Raw genomic sequence first — 17,690 nt, forward strand, 5'->3', positions numbered from 1 at the left:
TAACAAGAGTCCAGCAAGTCCTCTTGAACAGTAGGAAACCTTCCCCCAATCTCAATCTCTCCATCACTGCAAACATAAAGTCCCAATGCACATTATCAAATGCTTTCTCTGCATCTGCAAAAAAACAGTGCTACTTCTTTTTCAGGATGCTTCTCATAATATTCAATAATATTTATCACCGTTCTGATATTATCTCTAATTTGCCTCCTGGGAAGAAATCCTGCTTGCTCTTCTTTGATAAGATTATTCAAATGCTGCTTCAGGCATTCTGTTAATATTCTAGCATATATTTTGTAATCATTGTTAAGTAATGAAATTGGTCTGTAATTTTTTACATTCTTGGCGTCTCTATCTTCTTTCAGTATCAACGAAATTACTACTTCTTTCCAAGTGTTAGGTATTTTCCCATCTTTTCTTATAGTATTCATCAACTTCTGAAGTTTTGGTAGTAGAGCCCCCATGAGGACTTTATAAAATTTTGCTGTGAAACTATCAGGTTCGGGTGCTTTCCCTACTTTCATTGATATAATTGCCGCCTCAACTTCCTCCTTTCCAATTGGTTCATTTAATACCTTCTCCATATTTTCAGTTATGGGATTTACCTTAGTTTTCTGCAAGTATGTTTCAATCTCTTCCTTCACCACATGACCTTTAAACAACTTGGCATAATATTTTTAAAATTCTCTTTTGATTCCTTCCTGGTCAACAATTTCCTTGCCTCCCGAAATAATTTTATTAATAATTTTATTCTCCCTTTTTCTTTTCATTTGCCAGGCCAGGTATTTTCCAGGCTTATTCGCTCCTTCAAAAGATTTTTGTTGAAGCCTTTTTAAATTCCATTCCACTTCTTTATTTAACAAATGTCTTAATTGACCTTGTAGTATTGTAATCTCCCTTATAATTTCCTTTTCCCCAGGCCTCTTTTTAAGCTCCTTCTCCTTCTTTCCAATCTCTTTTTGTAAGTCTATCATTTGTTTCTCTTTGGCTTTTTTATCTTTATTGTTCAGTGTAATTAGGATGCCCCTCATTACTGCTTTATATTTACCGTTTGAAATTGAATGTCCTCATTTACATTTATTTGAAAGAAAGCTTTAGTCTCCTTTTCCAGAGACTCTACTACTACCTTTTTCTGCAGCAAATCTTCATTTATCTGCCATCTTAATGTCTTTTTTATGGATTTTGCAGACCACATTAATGGATTGTGGTCTGCCCCTATTTTAGGAAGAATCTCTATTTTTTTCGTTATAAATCCCAAATTTTGTGTAGTCCATAACATCAATTCTTGAGAAAGAATTACGTCTTGCTGAAAAGAAAGTGTAATCCCGTTCTTTAGGGTTGAATTTCCTCCATACGTCCTCCAGACTTTCTTGTTTAACTAGTTAAAAAACCACTTTGGAAGTTTCCCTTCATTATTTTTTCCCCCAGATCTATCCAAAATATTCTTAACCGTTCCATTAAAATCTCCCATTAACATAATTTGCTCATATGTCACTTGATCTAATTGTTGCATAATGTCCTTTAAAAAAAGAATCTTTTGCTCCATTTGGGGCATACAATCCTAATAACAGAGTTCTTTTGTAATTCAACATCACTTCCACTGCAATAAATCTGCCATCATCATCTTTAAAAATCAACTTTGGGTCTAGTTCTTGCTTCACATAAAAAACCATACTCCTTTTTTTCTCCTTAGCCAATGAGCAGAATTCCACAACAAGTTGTTTATTCCATAAAAATTCATCATCCATTTGTTTGATGTGTACTTCTTGTAGGCAGATTATATTACATTTTTGCTTCCCAATCCAATGAAAAATTGCCCTTTTTTACGGTGAATTAAGTCTGTTTACATTCCAAGATATTTGTAATCCATCATATTTTTCTGATTTTAATCTGTACCCCCAAATTCTTTATGCTCCTCCAAAAACCTTGTCTTGTTTCGCGTACTTGTTATGGTAAATCTCTTCCCTTTGTGTTCAAAACCCAAGCCCTCTAGAAGTATCCATCTGTATCTCATTTCACTTTCTCTCAACTTGTCAGTCAGTTTTTTATACAGTCACAATTTACTCACATCCTTATAGCTTCCATGTTTGACTTTTTAAAATGTATTTATGTGAAAAGATTCAAAATACATTTCTTAGGCTGTTAATTGGAGCAGGCTGGTTGAGCATATTATTCTAGTTTTGAACAATTACAAGGTTCTTGTTTATTTTCTGGGCCCAGTTCAAGGTGCCACATTAGAAATTTAAAGCCCAAAATTGTCTGGAATCAAGGGGCATTAAAACACCATCCTGAGTCTTTTTTTTTCTATGACCTTCCTATGGATGCTTCCACCATTTGAGATTTGGTGAATGGTAATATAAGACAGTTGGTTAAATCCAGTTGTCCATAAGTGAAGACCAGTGTTCATGAAACTTTCCTGCCTCCCAGCAGTCCTTTGTGGCCCTGGGAAAGCTTAGTCTTGGGATCATGAGAACTGCATTGTGACCTCTGTTGACTAATACATGCTTTTTTGGAATTGGAAAGGATTGCTAGGATGACAGGAATGCGAGGAAAATTCTTGCATCCATGGATCATTGGATCCAAGCATTGTTTTTTCAGTGGTGGTGCCAAAGCTGTGGAATACCCTCCAAAGGGAAACCAGCATGGTCTTTTTTCACTAACGTAACAAGTAAGAACTGTTCTGCTTCCGTGGATGTTTAGATTTCATTGAAATTGTGTTTTTACCAGATAACAGTTTTTTGTGTGTCTTGGTGCAATTTTTGTGTTTTATGATTTGCATTTAGATTTTATATGATTTTTGTATATTTGCCATGAAAATAGTCTTTCTGTTGGTACTTAGAAGTCAAAACTGTTTTCCTTTTTACAGTGAGGACTCTGAAAAAGACATGAAGACAAAGAGAGACGATTCACATTCAGCAGGTAGCTATGCTTTTGTTATAGCATAGATAACCAACAAAAAGGGGGATTGGTGATGTCTAGAATATCATCTGTGATATTGTTCTATGATTGCTGTTCTCTAAAAACCTAATGTGTCCAGCCCTAAATAATTTATAACTGTACCACATTCATTTTTCTTGTGTTCATGATTTGCCCATTAGTCCGGACTATTGAAGGCTGAAACAGCTTACTTTTTCTTATTGTGCTTCTCTGCAGAAGAGAATTATGTTAAGTATCATTTATCACTGTTTTCTCTCAGATGAAGATTTTGGCAGTGAAGATGATTTAGGAGCAGATGATGGCAAAGCTGATAGCGATTATGAGAGTTCTCAAAAGAACAAAAAAGGGAAAAAAGCCAAACCTGACAAGAACAAACGAGCAACTTCCAAATCCAGGAAAAGAGCTGCAGGTAAAAATTGTGTATCAAAGCTACTGTTGCAATAATTTCAGTATTTTACTGCTGTGTATACACAGTTCAATTAACACATATTAATTATTCAGGGGTGTCAAATATATGGCCTGGGTGTCGGAACCGCCCATCCAGGTCAATTATCTGGCCCTTGAGCAAGGAAGAGGAGAGTGGTGGTGGCGGCAGCAGCAAGTGCAGTGAAAAGACCCACATCACATTGACTGGTTGGAGGGTCCATCCCCTGCCCCTTCCTCTCTCACTTGGTTGGACCAGGCTATGTAGCGCATCTACTTGCCCCTTCTCCTCCTGTCAGAGGCAGGGGTCAGTGTCTTCCCATCAGTGTGCAAGCGTGCAGAAGCCACTTCCTTTATCACTGTTGCTTCCATCTTCTCCTCCCCTGCCTGCCTTTCTCGCTCTTTCTCTGCTGAAATGCTGGAGAAGTGGCATTTTGGGAGAAGAGAACATGGAAAAAAGAAGGTGGCGGTGGTTGAGCTGCTGATGGAAACAGCGCTCAAGGAATGAAGTTCAGGGAATGCTGGGGTGTATCTGGGGGGAGGGGTATAAGGGACTGGAGGGAAAGGCAAGGAAGGGAAAGATTGCAGTGCTTGCAGTGAGGTATGTGGTGGGAAGTCTACTTGAAAAGCCATGGGAGGGAGGAAAATCAGTTGTTGGGGTGAGGGAAGGTGATGAGTATTTGTGTTGGAGGGGGTGGCCTGCAAGAGCAGGGAAGTAGTTGGAGGCTAAGATAAAAACAGGAATCTTGAGCCACCTTAAAAACTTAATGTTATGTTGTTGCATCATTCTTACTTTCTGGGCATCTGTACCTAGCTTTTCTCCTCAAATGGGAACCCAAAGCAATTTACAAGTATCATTCTCCCTATCTGTGTCTTTGTTCTCACAACAACTGTGCAGGGTGTGCTGGTGTGCTAGACTGTGAGAGTGACTGGCCCAAAGTCACCCAGCAACTTCCATGGAATGAGGTGGCTTATGAACCTGAGTCTCCCAGATGTTATTCCCCATGCTTGTACCTCCCCACCTTGGGGTATATGTGTGTCTTTGTGGAAGGTCAGGTCTCTTAAGTAGGACTTGAAGCACAAGAAAGGAGTGGTCAGTGGGAGCAGACTTGGGATTTGGAGAAGAGTGGATTGGTGTGGATGAATCACACAAGTGATGGGGGAAAAGGGGCTGATTTTGGAGTTTGGGTCATTGACAGGTGGCTGGTGAATCTGTGGAGGGGTCATGATTTTTGCAGTGCATTGAGCAAGTTTTGAGGGTGGTGACTTCAGTTCCTTGCAGAGTTTATATGTGTATGTTTTGGGGTGGACCTCTCTTAGTGTGTGTGGGGGGGAGATACCCTGTTTCACACACACAAATGCTTTGAGGTCCCTGACCTAGATAGCCCAGGCAAGCCTGATCTCATCAGCTCTTGGAAGCTAAGCAGGGTCAGCTCTGGCAATTATTTGGATGGGAGACTTCCTTGAAATACCAGCAGTCAGGAGGACAGGGTTAGGTTTTATTCAGACATTTCTCTGAATATCTTCCTTACCCCCATTAGTGATCAGTCGCCAGAGGTTGGCATTACTTCCAGGGTCCAGACACACACACACACACACACACACACAGAAAATGCTTCCAGGATTGCATTAAAAATGTGCTGATCTAGTGTAGTGGGGGGGTGTATTTTTAGGGAGGGAAGAGAACCCCTGGAATTACTTGTGCCGGAATTTGGGGGTGGGGGGAAGTTTCTCTAAGGTGGGAGGCATACTCATGGTGGTTCACACATAGTGTGCCAGTATAATTGACAAAATGGGACATTCACACTGCTCCGCACCTATCAATAAAAGGATGCCAAAAATTGCAGATAAGTAGGGAAGCAGTGTGGGAGGATGGTGGCTCAGTGGTAGAGCATCTGCTTGGTAAGCAGAAAGTCCTAGGTTCAATCCCCGGCATCTCCAACTAAAAAGGGTCCAGACAAATAGGTGTGAAAAACCTCAGCTTGAGACCCTGGAGAGCCATTGCCAGTCTGAGTAGGCAATACTGACTTTGATGGACCGAGGGTCTGATTCAGTAAAAGGCAGCTTCATATGCTGTATTGAAGGATAAGCAGCAAATTTTATCAGTTTCTAGGTCTAAATTACTTCAGCTTAAAACTTCTGCTCCTAAAATTCTGTCTATGTGTGGGACAATGTACATCTGTGAACAGCTCTTTTCTGTAATAAATGTCAATAAATCAAAAGTACATTCTCAGTTTACTGAGTATGCTAAGCAGCACACTCAAATTTCCTACAGCAGGGGTCCTCAACCCCTGGGTTGTGGACAGGTACCAGGCCATGACCTGTTAGTATTCGGGCTGCCAAGCCTCGCCTTTCCCCCATGGCAACTCCTCCTCCTGCCTCCGTTTTTACAATGTTAAGGTTGGGGAAGGGGCCTTAAAGTGCCTTCCAGGTTCTGTAAAGGCTGACCCCACCCCCCTGCCAATCAGCTGATTGGCTGGGAAACTGCAGCGGCAGCCAGTGGCCTGCTGAAAAAGCAGCGCTGCCCTCGCCTCCTTTCCTCTTCCTTCCTGGGCAGGGGAAGGAAGTGAGAAGGAGGCAAGGGCAGTGTGGCTCTTTCAGCGGGCCACTGGCTGCTGCTGCCGCAGTTTCACCGAGGTTTCCCAGCCAATCAGCAGGGGGCGGGTCAGCCTTTACAGAGCCCGGAAGGCACTTTACGGTCCCTTCCCCAGCCTTAACATTGTAAAAATGGAGGGAGGAGGCACCAAGTGGGGGGGGGGGGCAGCAAGGTTTTGTAGCACTGCAGGGGACAGGCAGGGCGGCCAAATTCTGTTCCCCCACCCTGCCGGCCCTGAGGCCGTGGTGGGCTGGCCAGCCCTGGGGCTAGTACCTGTTGCCAAAAATATTGGGGACCACTGTCCTACAGCACAGACGTTGACTCCAGATTTTGATGCAGTAATTCAAAGCAAGTGATGTCAATTATCAAAGACTTTGAAATATTATGCATGTTTGTGTTCTGAATAAAGAAATAATATTGTTGATTGGGCTTGTCTGTATCCTTTATAACATTTATCTCCCTGATATCTGGCATTACATTTTATGGCACACAGCCCAGCCTGACAAAGTAACATTTATATCAAATCTAGCACTTGTAATGAGTTCAACACTTCTGATCAAGATAAAATGCTTTGTCACAGGACCGTAGCCAGAAAATATTGATCGGAGGGGCCCAAGCAATAAAAGTTCAGGTGAGGGGGCTGCTGAAGCGGGGAGGGAAGGAGGGACCACCGCAAGAAATACTCAGACGTTATTTGTGGCCACCCACCTCCAGCCGGCTCCCCTGCTGCTCCTTCTTGTCTCTTGCCTTGAAAACCCAAGGGGGGGGGCTCCTCTGCAACTGCAGCCCTTTCTACCCTGAATGCCCTTTTACGCCACTGTCGAGGTGTGCGGAGCTGCTGGAAGCTGTCTGGCTTGGAGAGGCGGAGCTGGGGAGGCAGGAATGTGTGGGACATGAAGGAGGCCCTCGCAGCGCCACTGCTACCAGGTAGCTCGGCCAGGGCTGAGCTGGGCACGCTGCTTGCCATCAAGGGTTCCAGAGCCTCCCCAGCACCATATGCTGCCCAACCCAGCCAGGCGCACCTCCTCGCCTGCGCCGCTGCGCCTGTCCACCCTGTCAAGGCCCATGATTCAAGGGAGGAAAAGCAGAGGTGAGGGGCTGCTGCAGCCAGCAGGCAGAGGAAGGGGCACTGCGAGGGAAAGGCACTGCTGCTGCTGCAGGCGGAGGGATGACCCAGCCCGTCAGAGAGGAGAGGGCTCGCCTTGGTGGGGCTGCACACCAGCATTGCCCTCAGGAAAGCGCTTCCAGGAAGCGGCTTCCTTGGCACAGGCAGGCCAACTTGCGTCCCCGCAGCCCTCTACAGCCTGCTTTTTCCTGCGGGTCCTGGAGGCCCTCCAATGGAGGGGCCCTACATAGGGAAGGGTTTTTTTAATAGAGCGGCTAGCCCCCCTGACCCTGCTCCCCGTAGGTACAGGCCTGCTTTGCCAATACTTTCAGATAATATATTTCCAGGAAAACTGACAAGTTCCATATCTCTTAATTATCCAGGTTTCTACCTACTCACTACATACTGTATGTGTGAATGGAAGACAAGTAAAAATCAAAGGTTCAGCTAGTTGAATAACAGATTGTCTCAGTGCTTGAGATGCTTTGAGCTTAAATAAATTTACTTGTGTGATTTCTGTTGAATTGACAATTGAAACTTTTTTGTGTCCTTTTCTGTTTCCCTCTCTCCTTATCCTGATTCTGTGTTGAAACATCTAATAGAGAGTATTCTAACGTTTCTATGACAACTAGTACATAATATCTGGTTTTGTTCAGATATTCTCTTCTGAAAACAAAGAATTAAGTTTTCTCAAAAACCTTTGCTTAGGTCAGGGGTGGCCAAGCTTGCTTAACGTAAGAGCCACATGGAATAAATATGAGATGCTTGAGAGCCGCAAGACGTGAACATCACATGTTTGAGAGCAGGGTCGGAGGAAGGAAAGCAAATAGATGAGTGGAGGGAACAGTCAAAAGAAAGCAGCTTTAACTTTAAGTGCATTGTCCTAGCCACATGCTGGCTTGGCTTGGAGAACTAATTTAAAGAGACAAATGCTTTCTCCAGTCTGGCTGATGTGGTGGTGGAGGCTCTGAGAGCCATGCAATACGTGTGAAAAAGCCACTTGTGGCTCCTGAGCCACAATTTGGCCACCCCGGCTTAAGTAAATGAAACAGAAAGAATGGAAATTGCACTCTGCAAAAGCAGGGAACATTAGTTAGCCCTTCTTTTGACTTGCAGCAGTGTCCAAACAGCAGCACTCTGTTCCACTATCAACCATAACTCAAGCACAAACACTATAGTATGAAAAAATCCCTTTGGTAATTGCTTCAGTTACCTATTGATATATTCTAGTGCAGGTGGATCCTGACCTCTGGTCTCATGAACTGGCTGAAGTATTACCAGATATGCCCAACTGACTACTGGAAAAGAAAAAGAAATGCCTGGGAATAACAATTGAGATGATTAAGAATACCAAAACTAAAGACATTATATGACAAAAAGTGTGTAAGGAACGTGAATGTTATAAATATGTCTTTTAGGGTGTGCAGTGTATGTTCATCACTCCATTTGAGAATTGCCTTCCCGATGCAACTGCCAAAATATTTTTATGAATTGATGGTCCCAAATCTAAGAATAGCTTTTATTTTGGCAAGAATTAACACTCTTAGTCCTTCAGTGGTTTTGGACGCCAGATATATAGAGTCTCATATTCTAATAGAACATGCAGATGCTCACATGATAAAATTGAAACTATCGAACATATGATTATGGAGTGCCCTATATTTAACAAGTTGAGGGCTAATTTGGCCACCCTTTTACTTAAAAATATGGAATTGCTGAGTGTGCAAGCCATGGCTGTCATGGCTGCTGTCGGATACAAATGATTGTGTCCCCTTTCAGTGGCAAAATTCATAGCTGCAATAATCAAATACAAAAGAAATAATACTGAGTATGGCCTTTTAAAATAATTTTTGATTCTAACTTCTGCTTAAGGCAATAGCAGTATAAGGATGGGTGGATAGATACCAGATAGATCCTCATCTTTTTGGTACACTTTCCTATTTATTATTCTCTTTTAACATTTTCTCTGATCCTTAAAAAATATTTTATTTAAAAACGTTCTAGTGGGCAAAACTTCATAATGAACCAGTAAAGCCATTTGGATATGTACATTGTAATAGGCAAATTGTTGATCAAATAAAGATGGTAAAATTGTTTATTAAATATTTTTATAAATTTGAAATGTGACTGTGTCATATATTTGTGCAATGGCTTGACTGATATTCAGTAAATTTTGGCACATCAGACAAAAGCAAGTGACTCTTCCATGCTTTCCCTCAGCAGCAGCTTGTGCGTTCCCAGAAGCCATTGCTAAACAAAATTCCATGTGACATGGAGATGTGGGAAAAAGGGATAGCTGGGAGATATCTCCCCCCTTTCCCCCAAAAAAATCCCCCTACCATGCTTTTGTATGGGCAGAACAAGTGAAAAACATTGCCCTATACCATCTTTTCCTGTCCCAGGTTCTGTAGCTGAGGCTTTCAGGAGAAAAGCGCAGGAAGCTGTTATAGGAAGGAGAAACTGTTAAGAAACTGCTTTCATAAATTCCTTCTGTTTGCAGGATGAATAACTTTTTTAAAAAAGGCCAATCACATAACAGCAACTAGAGAATAAAACATTGTAAAATATTGTAGCAGCAACATTTGAAAGACTACAAGGTTGGGCAATCAGAGCTAAGATTATGAAGGTTAGATGGATATTGTGCACTGAGATGTCTCTAGAATGACTGTCAATCTGATATGTTTGGTGTCCAGCAAATCTCACTATTATTAGAGAAACATTTTGTTGCAGCTCAGTCTTTTTTCCTACCCCAAATTAGTATTGTCCTTCAGTGGTCTTTGGTGATTTTTTTACAGATGACAGTGAAGATGAAAAAGAAGACCACAAAAACGTGCGTCAGCAGCGACAGGCAGCATCCAAAGCTGCTTCCAAGCAACGGGAAATGCTCATGGATGATGTGGGCAGTGAAGAGGAAGATGAAGAGGAGGAGGAGGCAGCATTCCAGGAAAGTAAGTGGGGCTGACTGGCACACAAGCACACTGAGTATAGGAATGGTATCGACAAACTGTTGCTGTATTTGATGTGGTGTCCAGGGTAAGCTAGACAAACATGTTACTTTAATTCTTGAGTACTAAATGCAGGTTATTGGCAGTTGGCAACAGAGAGGAAAAATCTGAACCCTCCGTTCAGGGCACCATATCTTTTCAGGCATGTCAAAAAACTTTTAAAAAATTTTTGTGACAGTATTTCCATTAGTAAATTCACAATGAAGTCAAGGTTGCCATATTCATCACTGTTTTACCTTCAGCACTGGACAACTAACTGAACAGGCCATTTGATTATAAATACCATCCTGTTTGGCTTCATGATTCTCCAAAGGGTAAAATCCCCTCTTGCGTTCATCATTAGAATTTACTGGCGATTTCAAAAACAGAATGTTAAAGTACTTAACTTTTGCTTTCTAATTTGTCTGTTGTGAATTAACAGACATCTGCTCTAAAAGGAGAAAGTTTGGGGCCAACTATGAAATTTGCAGTGAATGTGTACTAATAAACACAGAAACCCAGTGAATCAGTGAACTGATGAACTGGATGAATTATGGACACCTGGAATCAAAACATGGAAGCTGTATAGTACTCCTGTGTATCCATATGTAATAAGATACTGGTATTGGCTTCAGAGGGCACTTCTGCAACTTGCTACAAGATGGAAGATCATATTGAACAAGAAAACAGGCTGGTAAGGGCATTGATGTAAAATCTACAGCAGCTAGTACAGGAAATGTTCTCTGAATCTACATGTAGTTCTTGAGGAATGGAGAAATTTACTTCTGCCACTAATTAAAGTAAGTGCTGCATAGCACTAGTCATAAAGCAGATTTACATGAGAAAAAAATGAGGCAAAGAAGTCGTGATTTCTCCAAGTTCTAGCAAGTATATTACAGGATATAGAAGCCAAGAATACTGACTCCTATCCCTTGATCAATCTACCAGATTCTCTCCCTCATTCTGTCTCCCAAGTGATCAAGGACAGCCCTTCTTAGAGACATTTCATTCCTCTCTCTCTGCACAGAAGATTCTGGCAGCGATGAAGACTTCCTTGTAGAAGATGATGATGATAGTGACTATGGCAGTTCAAAAAAGAAGAACAAAAAAGTGGCTAAGAAATCCAAACCAGAAAGGAAAGAAAAGAAAATGCCTAGGCCCAGGCTAAAGGCTACAGGTGAGCTCAGCTTGCTTCAAGTTCTTATTTTGCCCTGTTGGCAATCACATAATGGAGTTTTGCTTGCGAGGTCAGTCTCAAATACTTGTTCTACTAGCATTCTGTTCAGGTGAACATACCTGGCAATCTCTGTAATAAGACAGAACTGATGTACAGTAAAGTCCATGTGTGGATTACTCCTATTTTCAGAGATTCAAAAGACTTAGTGGCTGAATCAGGATGGGATTCTTAGACTTCCTAGCTGCCAATATTGTGTTCAGACCATTTGCCAGTGCTGATTAAAACAGGTGATGTTTTGAGTTTACCAATCCCAGTGATTGTCTCCTTTTATTCTAATAGGAATGAAAATGATGGTCTCATTTTCATTAAGTATTGCCTTTAGAAGTATGCAATGATCTCCTTCATTTGGTGTCTTGGATTAAATGATGTCTTAAATAGGTAGTTGGATCACTGTTATGCCAACTGTACATTTATGCTTGTGGGACAAACAAGGGTGATAGTATTCTTCTCTCACATGGTCAAGGTGAATTCAAGAACCAGTGTCTGTAAAGCAGCTGTGTTCAGGGAGCCTAAAATAAAATAAGATTTGAAAAACTAAACTGCTCATTATAAAGGTGTGCAGGGCCTCATTCCGTCTCCAGAGAGGCTGTGTGGCCTTCATTTTTTGGTGGGTCAATCTGTATTGGGACTCCTGCTTTCATCACTGTAAGCTCTTGGAACTGATGCTTGACTTGCAGCTTTTCCCAGAAATGATTATTGCTTCAGTGCCTATTCCATGGAGCAGAGCAGAAATGCTGATGTTTCTTTGAATCTAAAGTTAGAGGGAAAGCCTGCTTTGAATCTAAAATGCGAGGGGAAAGCCTAGTTTAAAATGGCATATTTTGCAGCTGAAACAAGATATCAGAGTCTCATATTAATTATAGACTTTGGATTTAAAAATAATAGTTCTTACTCGATTAATAATAATTCTTATCCGCTGTGACTTGATAGCACTTTCCACCACAGATTGAATAGGGCAAATTTACTTGTAAGATGCATTACATTTTGGTGCTTTCCCCCCCCAGTTACGCCAAGTCCAGTGAAAGGCAAAGGGAAGATAGGCCGTCCCTCAGCTTCAAAGACATCAAAAGAAAAAACCCCATCTCCAAAAGATGAGGATGAAGAGCCTGAAAGTCCTCCAGGAAAGAAGAAATCAATTAGTCCTCCTCCAGAGAAATCTGGGGATGAAGGGTCTGAAGATGAAGTCCCCTCTGGTGAAGATTAAATGGTGGTGTGGGAAAGAAACTTTTTTTGAATGAGGAAGGAAAAGAGGATATACTTAGGGGTAGAACATGGTTTTGGTTGTGGCTTGACTCATGGGCTGTGAATGCCACCTTTACTTTAGCTGTTTGAATAGTACAGTATTTTCTTTTCTTTTTTTTAAAGAGAATCTTTACACAATAATGTTTTGATGTCACAGTCTCTACAGGCCATTCCATTCTCCCCAACCAAATCTGAAAGCCATTTAGACTTAATTTAACAGCTTACTAAAGATTATATTTTTGGAGGCTTACTGCAGTTGTAAAGCAATAAGATTGATGCCGTCACTTAGAGATCATAGCTAACAAAATAGAATAGGTGTTCAAAAGCTGGGAAAGTTCTTCTAAGGCAACTATTGCTTAGTTGAATCCAAAATACATATTATTGCTTATAGAATTTCTGATAAAGAAATTTCATCCTTAAAGAATAACTTTTTTATTTTAAATTCCTTCAAAGGTTTTTGAAGTTCCAATATTCTGAATGTTGGGTTCCACAATCCTATTTTTAATAACCAAGATAATTTGAATGACTATGTGGCCCGTAAAGTATTTAAATCTTTCGAAAAGAGCCTACCTGTTCACACTGTAGTATCCTTTTTTCTTCGTTAGATTAGTATTCTGTCTGGCCAAATAACATTCATTTTCTTCTGACACGTTAATTTTGAAACTTTTTTTATGCTTTTAAACATATTTTCATAAATTTTAAAGCTTGGATTTGGTGAGATTTATAAAACAACCATCCTATGAGTCATGGCTTAAATGTTTCCTTTCCTTTTTATCCTCCATAGGCAGACTACACAGTTTCCACCAAGAGATGATATAATTTGCCCTTACCCATTGTTTAGCTTAGTTTCTGCTCCTTACAGCATGGATTGCAATTCATGCTTCTCCATTGCCAGGTCTTACATTCCTAGGCTAAGTAAGGAACAGGGTGAAACTGGATGAGATAAGAAATGAAAAGACCTTAACAGTATATTAAAATTGTGGTACATAACAAAACTAGGATATCCTGCCAATGTACAGTACATTTCAAAGTGGGCAAATGCTGTCATTTAGATGACCTCTAGCTGGCGTGTTGGTACTGCCAATTTAAACACAAGTTGAATTTTGCCCTTCTGTCCTAGAAAAAGGGATTGCAGTATTTAGTATAAGTTGGAGTGCCACCAGCTTTGTTTTTCATCTTGTACAATCATAATATATGCTCTCAACCAGTCACAATTTAAAACATTGAAATTGAGTGATAGTGTTATGAATGCAGATTCTTCGACTTTTCCTACATATTCTCTGTGATTAAAAATCTAGTAGATTCTGTTCACCAATGTAGTCTTTAGAGACCATGCCTGGGTAGTATTGGAAAGCCAAAGCAAAGAATGCAAAAGAATGAATTGCCATGACTGTGTTTTCACAGTGGTGGCATTGGTATGTTTTTAGCAGCTCTGTTCATGTATCCATGATTTCCTCTGTAAATCTGTCTGGAAGTTTAGCTAAGCAGTGCAGGTTCAATCTGCTTGAAGTGTCCATTGTGATCAACACATTGTCTTGCATATTTTCAAACAATTCTTTAAAAGTGGAAATACCCTGTTCTTTCTTGGGGTGAAACTAAGTCAAATAGTAAATCTGGGCAATTTATCCAAAGTTCAAAATATCTGTCAGGATACTCTGAGCATGAAAACTATAGTACTCTATTCAGAGTGTTCGGTCCTTAATGATAGTTGTATCACACATAACTCTTTATGATCTCATTTTATTTGGGTGCTCAAAAAGTACAAGTTTTTGAGTGAACATAAGTTTTTGAGTGATTATTCATGGAATCTGAACATAGCTGATTTAACCGGTGATTTATAAATTGTTCCAAAGAATGTGCTGCTTTTTGTTCTTTAACAGATACAACTATGTATAGCATTCAGACTAATAAGCATTTGGAAAGCCATTGAGATTTCCCCATATTTCTCACTTCACTTAAGTATTTGAACCAGTGAAACAGTATATGTGCCTGATACCATGTACAGGTTACTTGTACACTGAATCTCAGAACATAAACTTTCTTCCCATTTTTTAAAAATTGCCTTTATGTGTGTCCCCATAGAAACAACTCTTAGGAACCTCTGCAAATTCTAAATTTTTATATAGTTAATAAATGATTGTTCTCCTCCACTAGTCAATCACTTCTGTATTTTTCAGAGCCTGAAGGAAAGTATCTTTTCTGCAGTTAATATAACAGTAATGAAACAATGTCAATATTTTAAAATATTTTACTGTGTTACAGAAATTCAGTTCTTCATTGTCTGTCTGTGTGTGTATATATATATATATATCTTCATTTTGTATGCATTACAATTATTTCATCTCTAAAGTATCAGTTCAGTTTTGTTCATGTAAGCACCAGTGAAACAAAGCAATCTACTCCAATATGTATTAATCACTCTACTTCAGTTGTTTCCTCAGAATGATGGATTAATAATGCCCTAATTTAGCTTATTTAATGCCAATTTGCCGAAAAACCAAAAGCAAATGTGTTTAGTATATCTAGTAGTAGTTTTGTAAGCAGTTGAGAAAGCAACAGGGATAGAAATGAAATTTCAGTAAGGCTTTCGAAGGGTGCTTGCAGTTTTCCTTTTGGATTTGACCAGGTAATGGTTGCCATGGTGCTGAAGAAACAGTCTGCACACCTTAACAATGAATATCCAAATACCATCTTTATGGTGGCTTTTCTCTTCAGTATAATTTTTAGAGGCAGATCAAAGAAACTTAAATGCAGGAGCTTAGAGTGATTGGTTTGATCTAATATGGAAATTAAATATTGGGAGCAGTGGGGGAAATTACATACATTCAGGTGGTCTATAAACCCTTCTGGGTTGATGTAGAAATTGAATATACTCAGTCATAATACGACTTCATCAAGTAGTGAAACTGTTAAATTATGGTGATTGAAGAGATTTTTAAAAAATGATTTAAAAATCTATTGCCCCAAGTACACTAAACAGCTAAACTAAAGTGGAGTTGAGAAGGGGAGAGAGTTATAACATGCTGGAAGCTTATGAGCTGTAGAAATTGGTGCTTTGCTTTATGTAATTTTTCTGTGGAGTGTTTATTTTTTATAACAAATCATAATGTTGGCACATGATTTTATAAAATAAAAGGAAATCAATTTCCATGATTTTAGGTATTTGGGAAGTGATATTAGTACTTGTGGGGTGACTTTTTCTTAAAGTAGTTTCATTGAATTAGACCCTGTCTGTGTGGCTTGAATCCAGCTGTAGCTGAAATCTGATGACCTTCGCCCCCATTGCATTTGGAACAACTACTTGTGGAATTTGGAGCCTAAATGGGAATTGTGAAACTGGATAGTGAATCCCTGTTGTGCGTGTGAGATAACTGGTCATGAGTGATATGCGCAAGGCAGATGTTAGAAAGGTTCTTAAAACATGGGTGCTCTAAGAATTATTTGGGGGCCCATAGTTTAACACAACCCAGGTAACTTGGGGGTTCTTTGTCTCCCCCCACTCTCATATAGATTTTCTGCTTCACTGGGTGGTTCACATTTTCTTACTCTGTACTGCTTTCTTTTGTAACTCTGAAACAGATGCTTCTCTTCAAGTCTGTTAAAGAATTCACTACATGATCTTGATTGTTGACCACTGTTAAAAACATCCATTGCTCCACCTGCCCCTGTACAAAACTGTAGAGAATGGAATGGCTCCATCAATTTGAGCATGTTTGGTGTGACTGCAAGATCCCATTCTGCACATGCTTTGTATAACTGGGGAGGGGATTTTTTATAGGGGTTTCAGGCAGAACTGTACACAAACTTGCTTAAGCCACAGTAATATGACAACCCCTTCAAGTATTTGTGTGTGCGTTTGTGAGAGAGAGAGAGATCATGTCTGTACGGATGTCTGACAACTTAAATGTGTTTTAGAAATTTGTGAATTTTACTTTTCCTGCAGAAACACTTATTACAAAAGTTGTATATAAGAGAATTACATAATTTGTTTACCAGGAACATGTCACAATTAAACCCTGAACTAATTCTCAGATATAAACATACTCCCAATTGGGGCAAGTACCCTTAGCCTCAGCTAGGAGTTGCTGAAACGGAATGCAGTAGATATTTGTCTTGGGTGTTAAGTACCCTGTTGGGCCTATGTCTTCTCTTGATGTTTTCATGAGTGGCCATGGAAGGAGGCTGCTGACTACAATACTTGGCTTCTGCGAGTCACTTATCTGAAGGAATATTGCTAAACAAGGTACCATGGTCACCAGTCATAATGATAACCAGTAGGGTTGTTAGTCCCTTGACAATGAAATCTGCAGCATGGTACTGGGAATTTAGTTTGAATGTAACATTAATGCTTTATTTAAAAATGCATTTTTAAAGGGGGGGTGAAGTGAACATGACGTTGTTGACCATGTTCGTGAATTATAGATGCAACATGCATTGGTAGAATTGTGTGATGGTCTTTTGTGCTACTTAATTTTACATATTCCAGTCTCTGTATGTACTTGCAATTAAAAAAAAATTAACAATCCCTGCTTTGCTTTTTATTGAAGGGTTCCCAGGAGTGTGTATCTGCTCCTGAGCTCTGTTTTAAGTATGTGTATCCTTGGCTTGTATTTTGTATTAAAAGAACATGGAAAGAACCCCTTATTGTTCAGCATGTTGGAATTGTGTCCCTCTCGTTTTTTTCTCTTCATCTTTTTTTGTTTTGTTTTGAATATATTAAACAACTTATTCTTCTGTATCTTATTTTCTTTTGTAAACTTTTTGGTTTTGTTTAAAAATGGCTTTATAAAAGGGCTTTTATAACCCATACATATGCCTTCTGTGGTTTTTCCACTCCTTAATGCCTAGTAGCAATTTTGCATTTGCTTTGTTAAAACACTAATAGTCTGCAAAGAATTTCACATTCTCTTTTAAGACAGTTTGTGTTTTGAAGGTCTGCATTCAGGATTTATCTGTTCTTTACATGTACTTTGCACATTTTTGAGAGAACAGAATTAGAGACTCTTGGAATTGGTGATGGAAATATCATGTTTTATGGCAATCCCATGGGGTTTTCGAGGCAAGAGACATTCAGAGGTGGTTTGCTGTTTCCTGCCTCCTTGACATGAACCTGGTATTCCTTGGAGGTCTCCCATCCAAATACTAGCCAGGGCCAACCCTGCTTAGCTT

At 39.9% G+C, this 17,690-nt stretch overlaps 1 protein-coding gene across 2 annotated transcripts in view; it reads left to right on the forward strand.

Moving 5' to 3' along the window:
* Positions 1-17,330, forward strand: part of NUCKS1 (nuclear casein kinase and cyclin dependent kinase substrate 1) — a 46,873-nt gene extending 29,543 nt beyond the window's left edge. The window contains exons 4-8 of one of the 2 annotated variants that reach the window (XM_060231305.1): positions 2,864-2,916; positions 3,194-3,343; positions 9,854-10,006; positions 11,070-11,219; positions 12,284-17,330. In XM_060231305.1, the coding sequence (XP_060087288.1) occupies positions 2,864-2,916; positions 3,194-3,343; positions 9,854-10,006; positions 11,070-11,219; positions 12,284-12,483 (706 nt within the window). In that variant the 3' untranslated portion in view covers positions 12,484-17,330. The remainder of the gene's footprint in view (positions 1-2,863; positions 2,917-3,193; positions 3,344-9,853; positions 10,007-11,069; positions 11,220-12,283) is intronic. The other variant, XM_060231306.1, reaches the window with a different exon arrangement.
* Positions 17,331-17,690: the final 360 nt, after the last annotated feature.

The sequence above is a fragment of the Heteronotia binoei genome, chromosome 2 (genome assembly GCF_032191835.1).
Source record: "Heteronotia binoei isolate CCM8104 ecotype False Entrance Well chromosome 2, APGP_CSIRO_Hbin_v1, whole genome shotgun sequence".
In the NCBI taxonomy this organism is placed as follows: domain Eukaryota; kingdom Metazoa; phylum Chordata; class Lepidosauria; order Squamata; family Gekkonidae; genus Heteronotia; species Heteronotia binoei.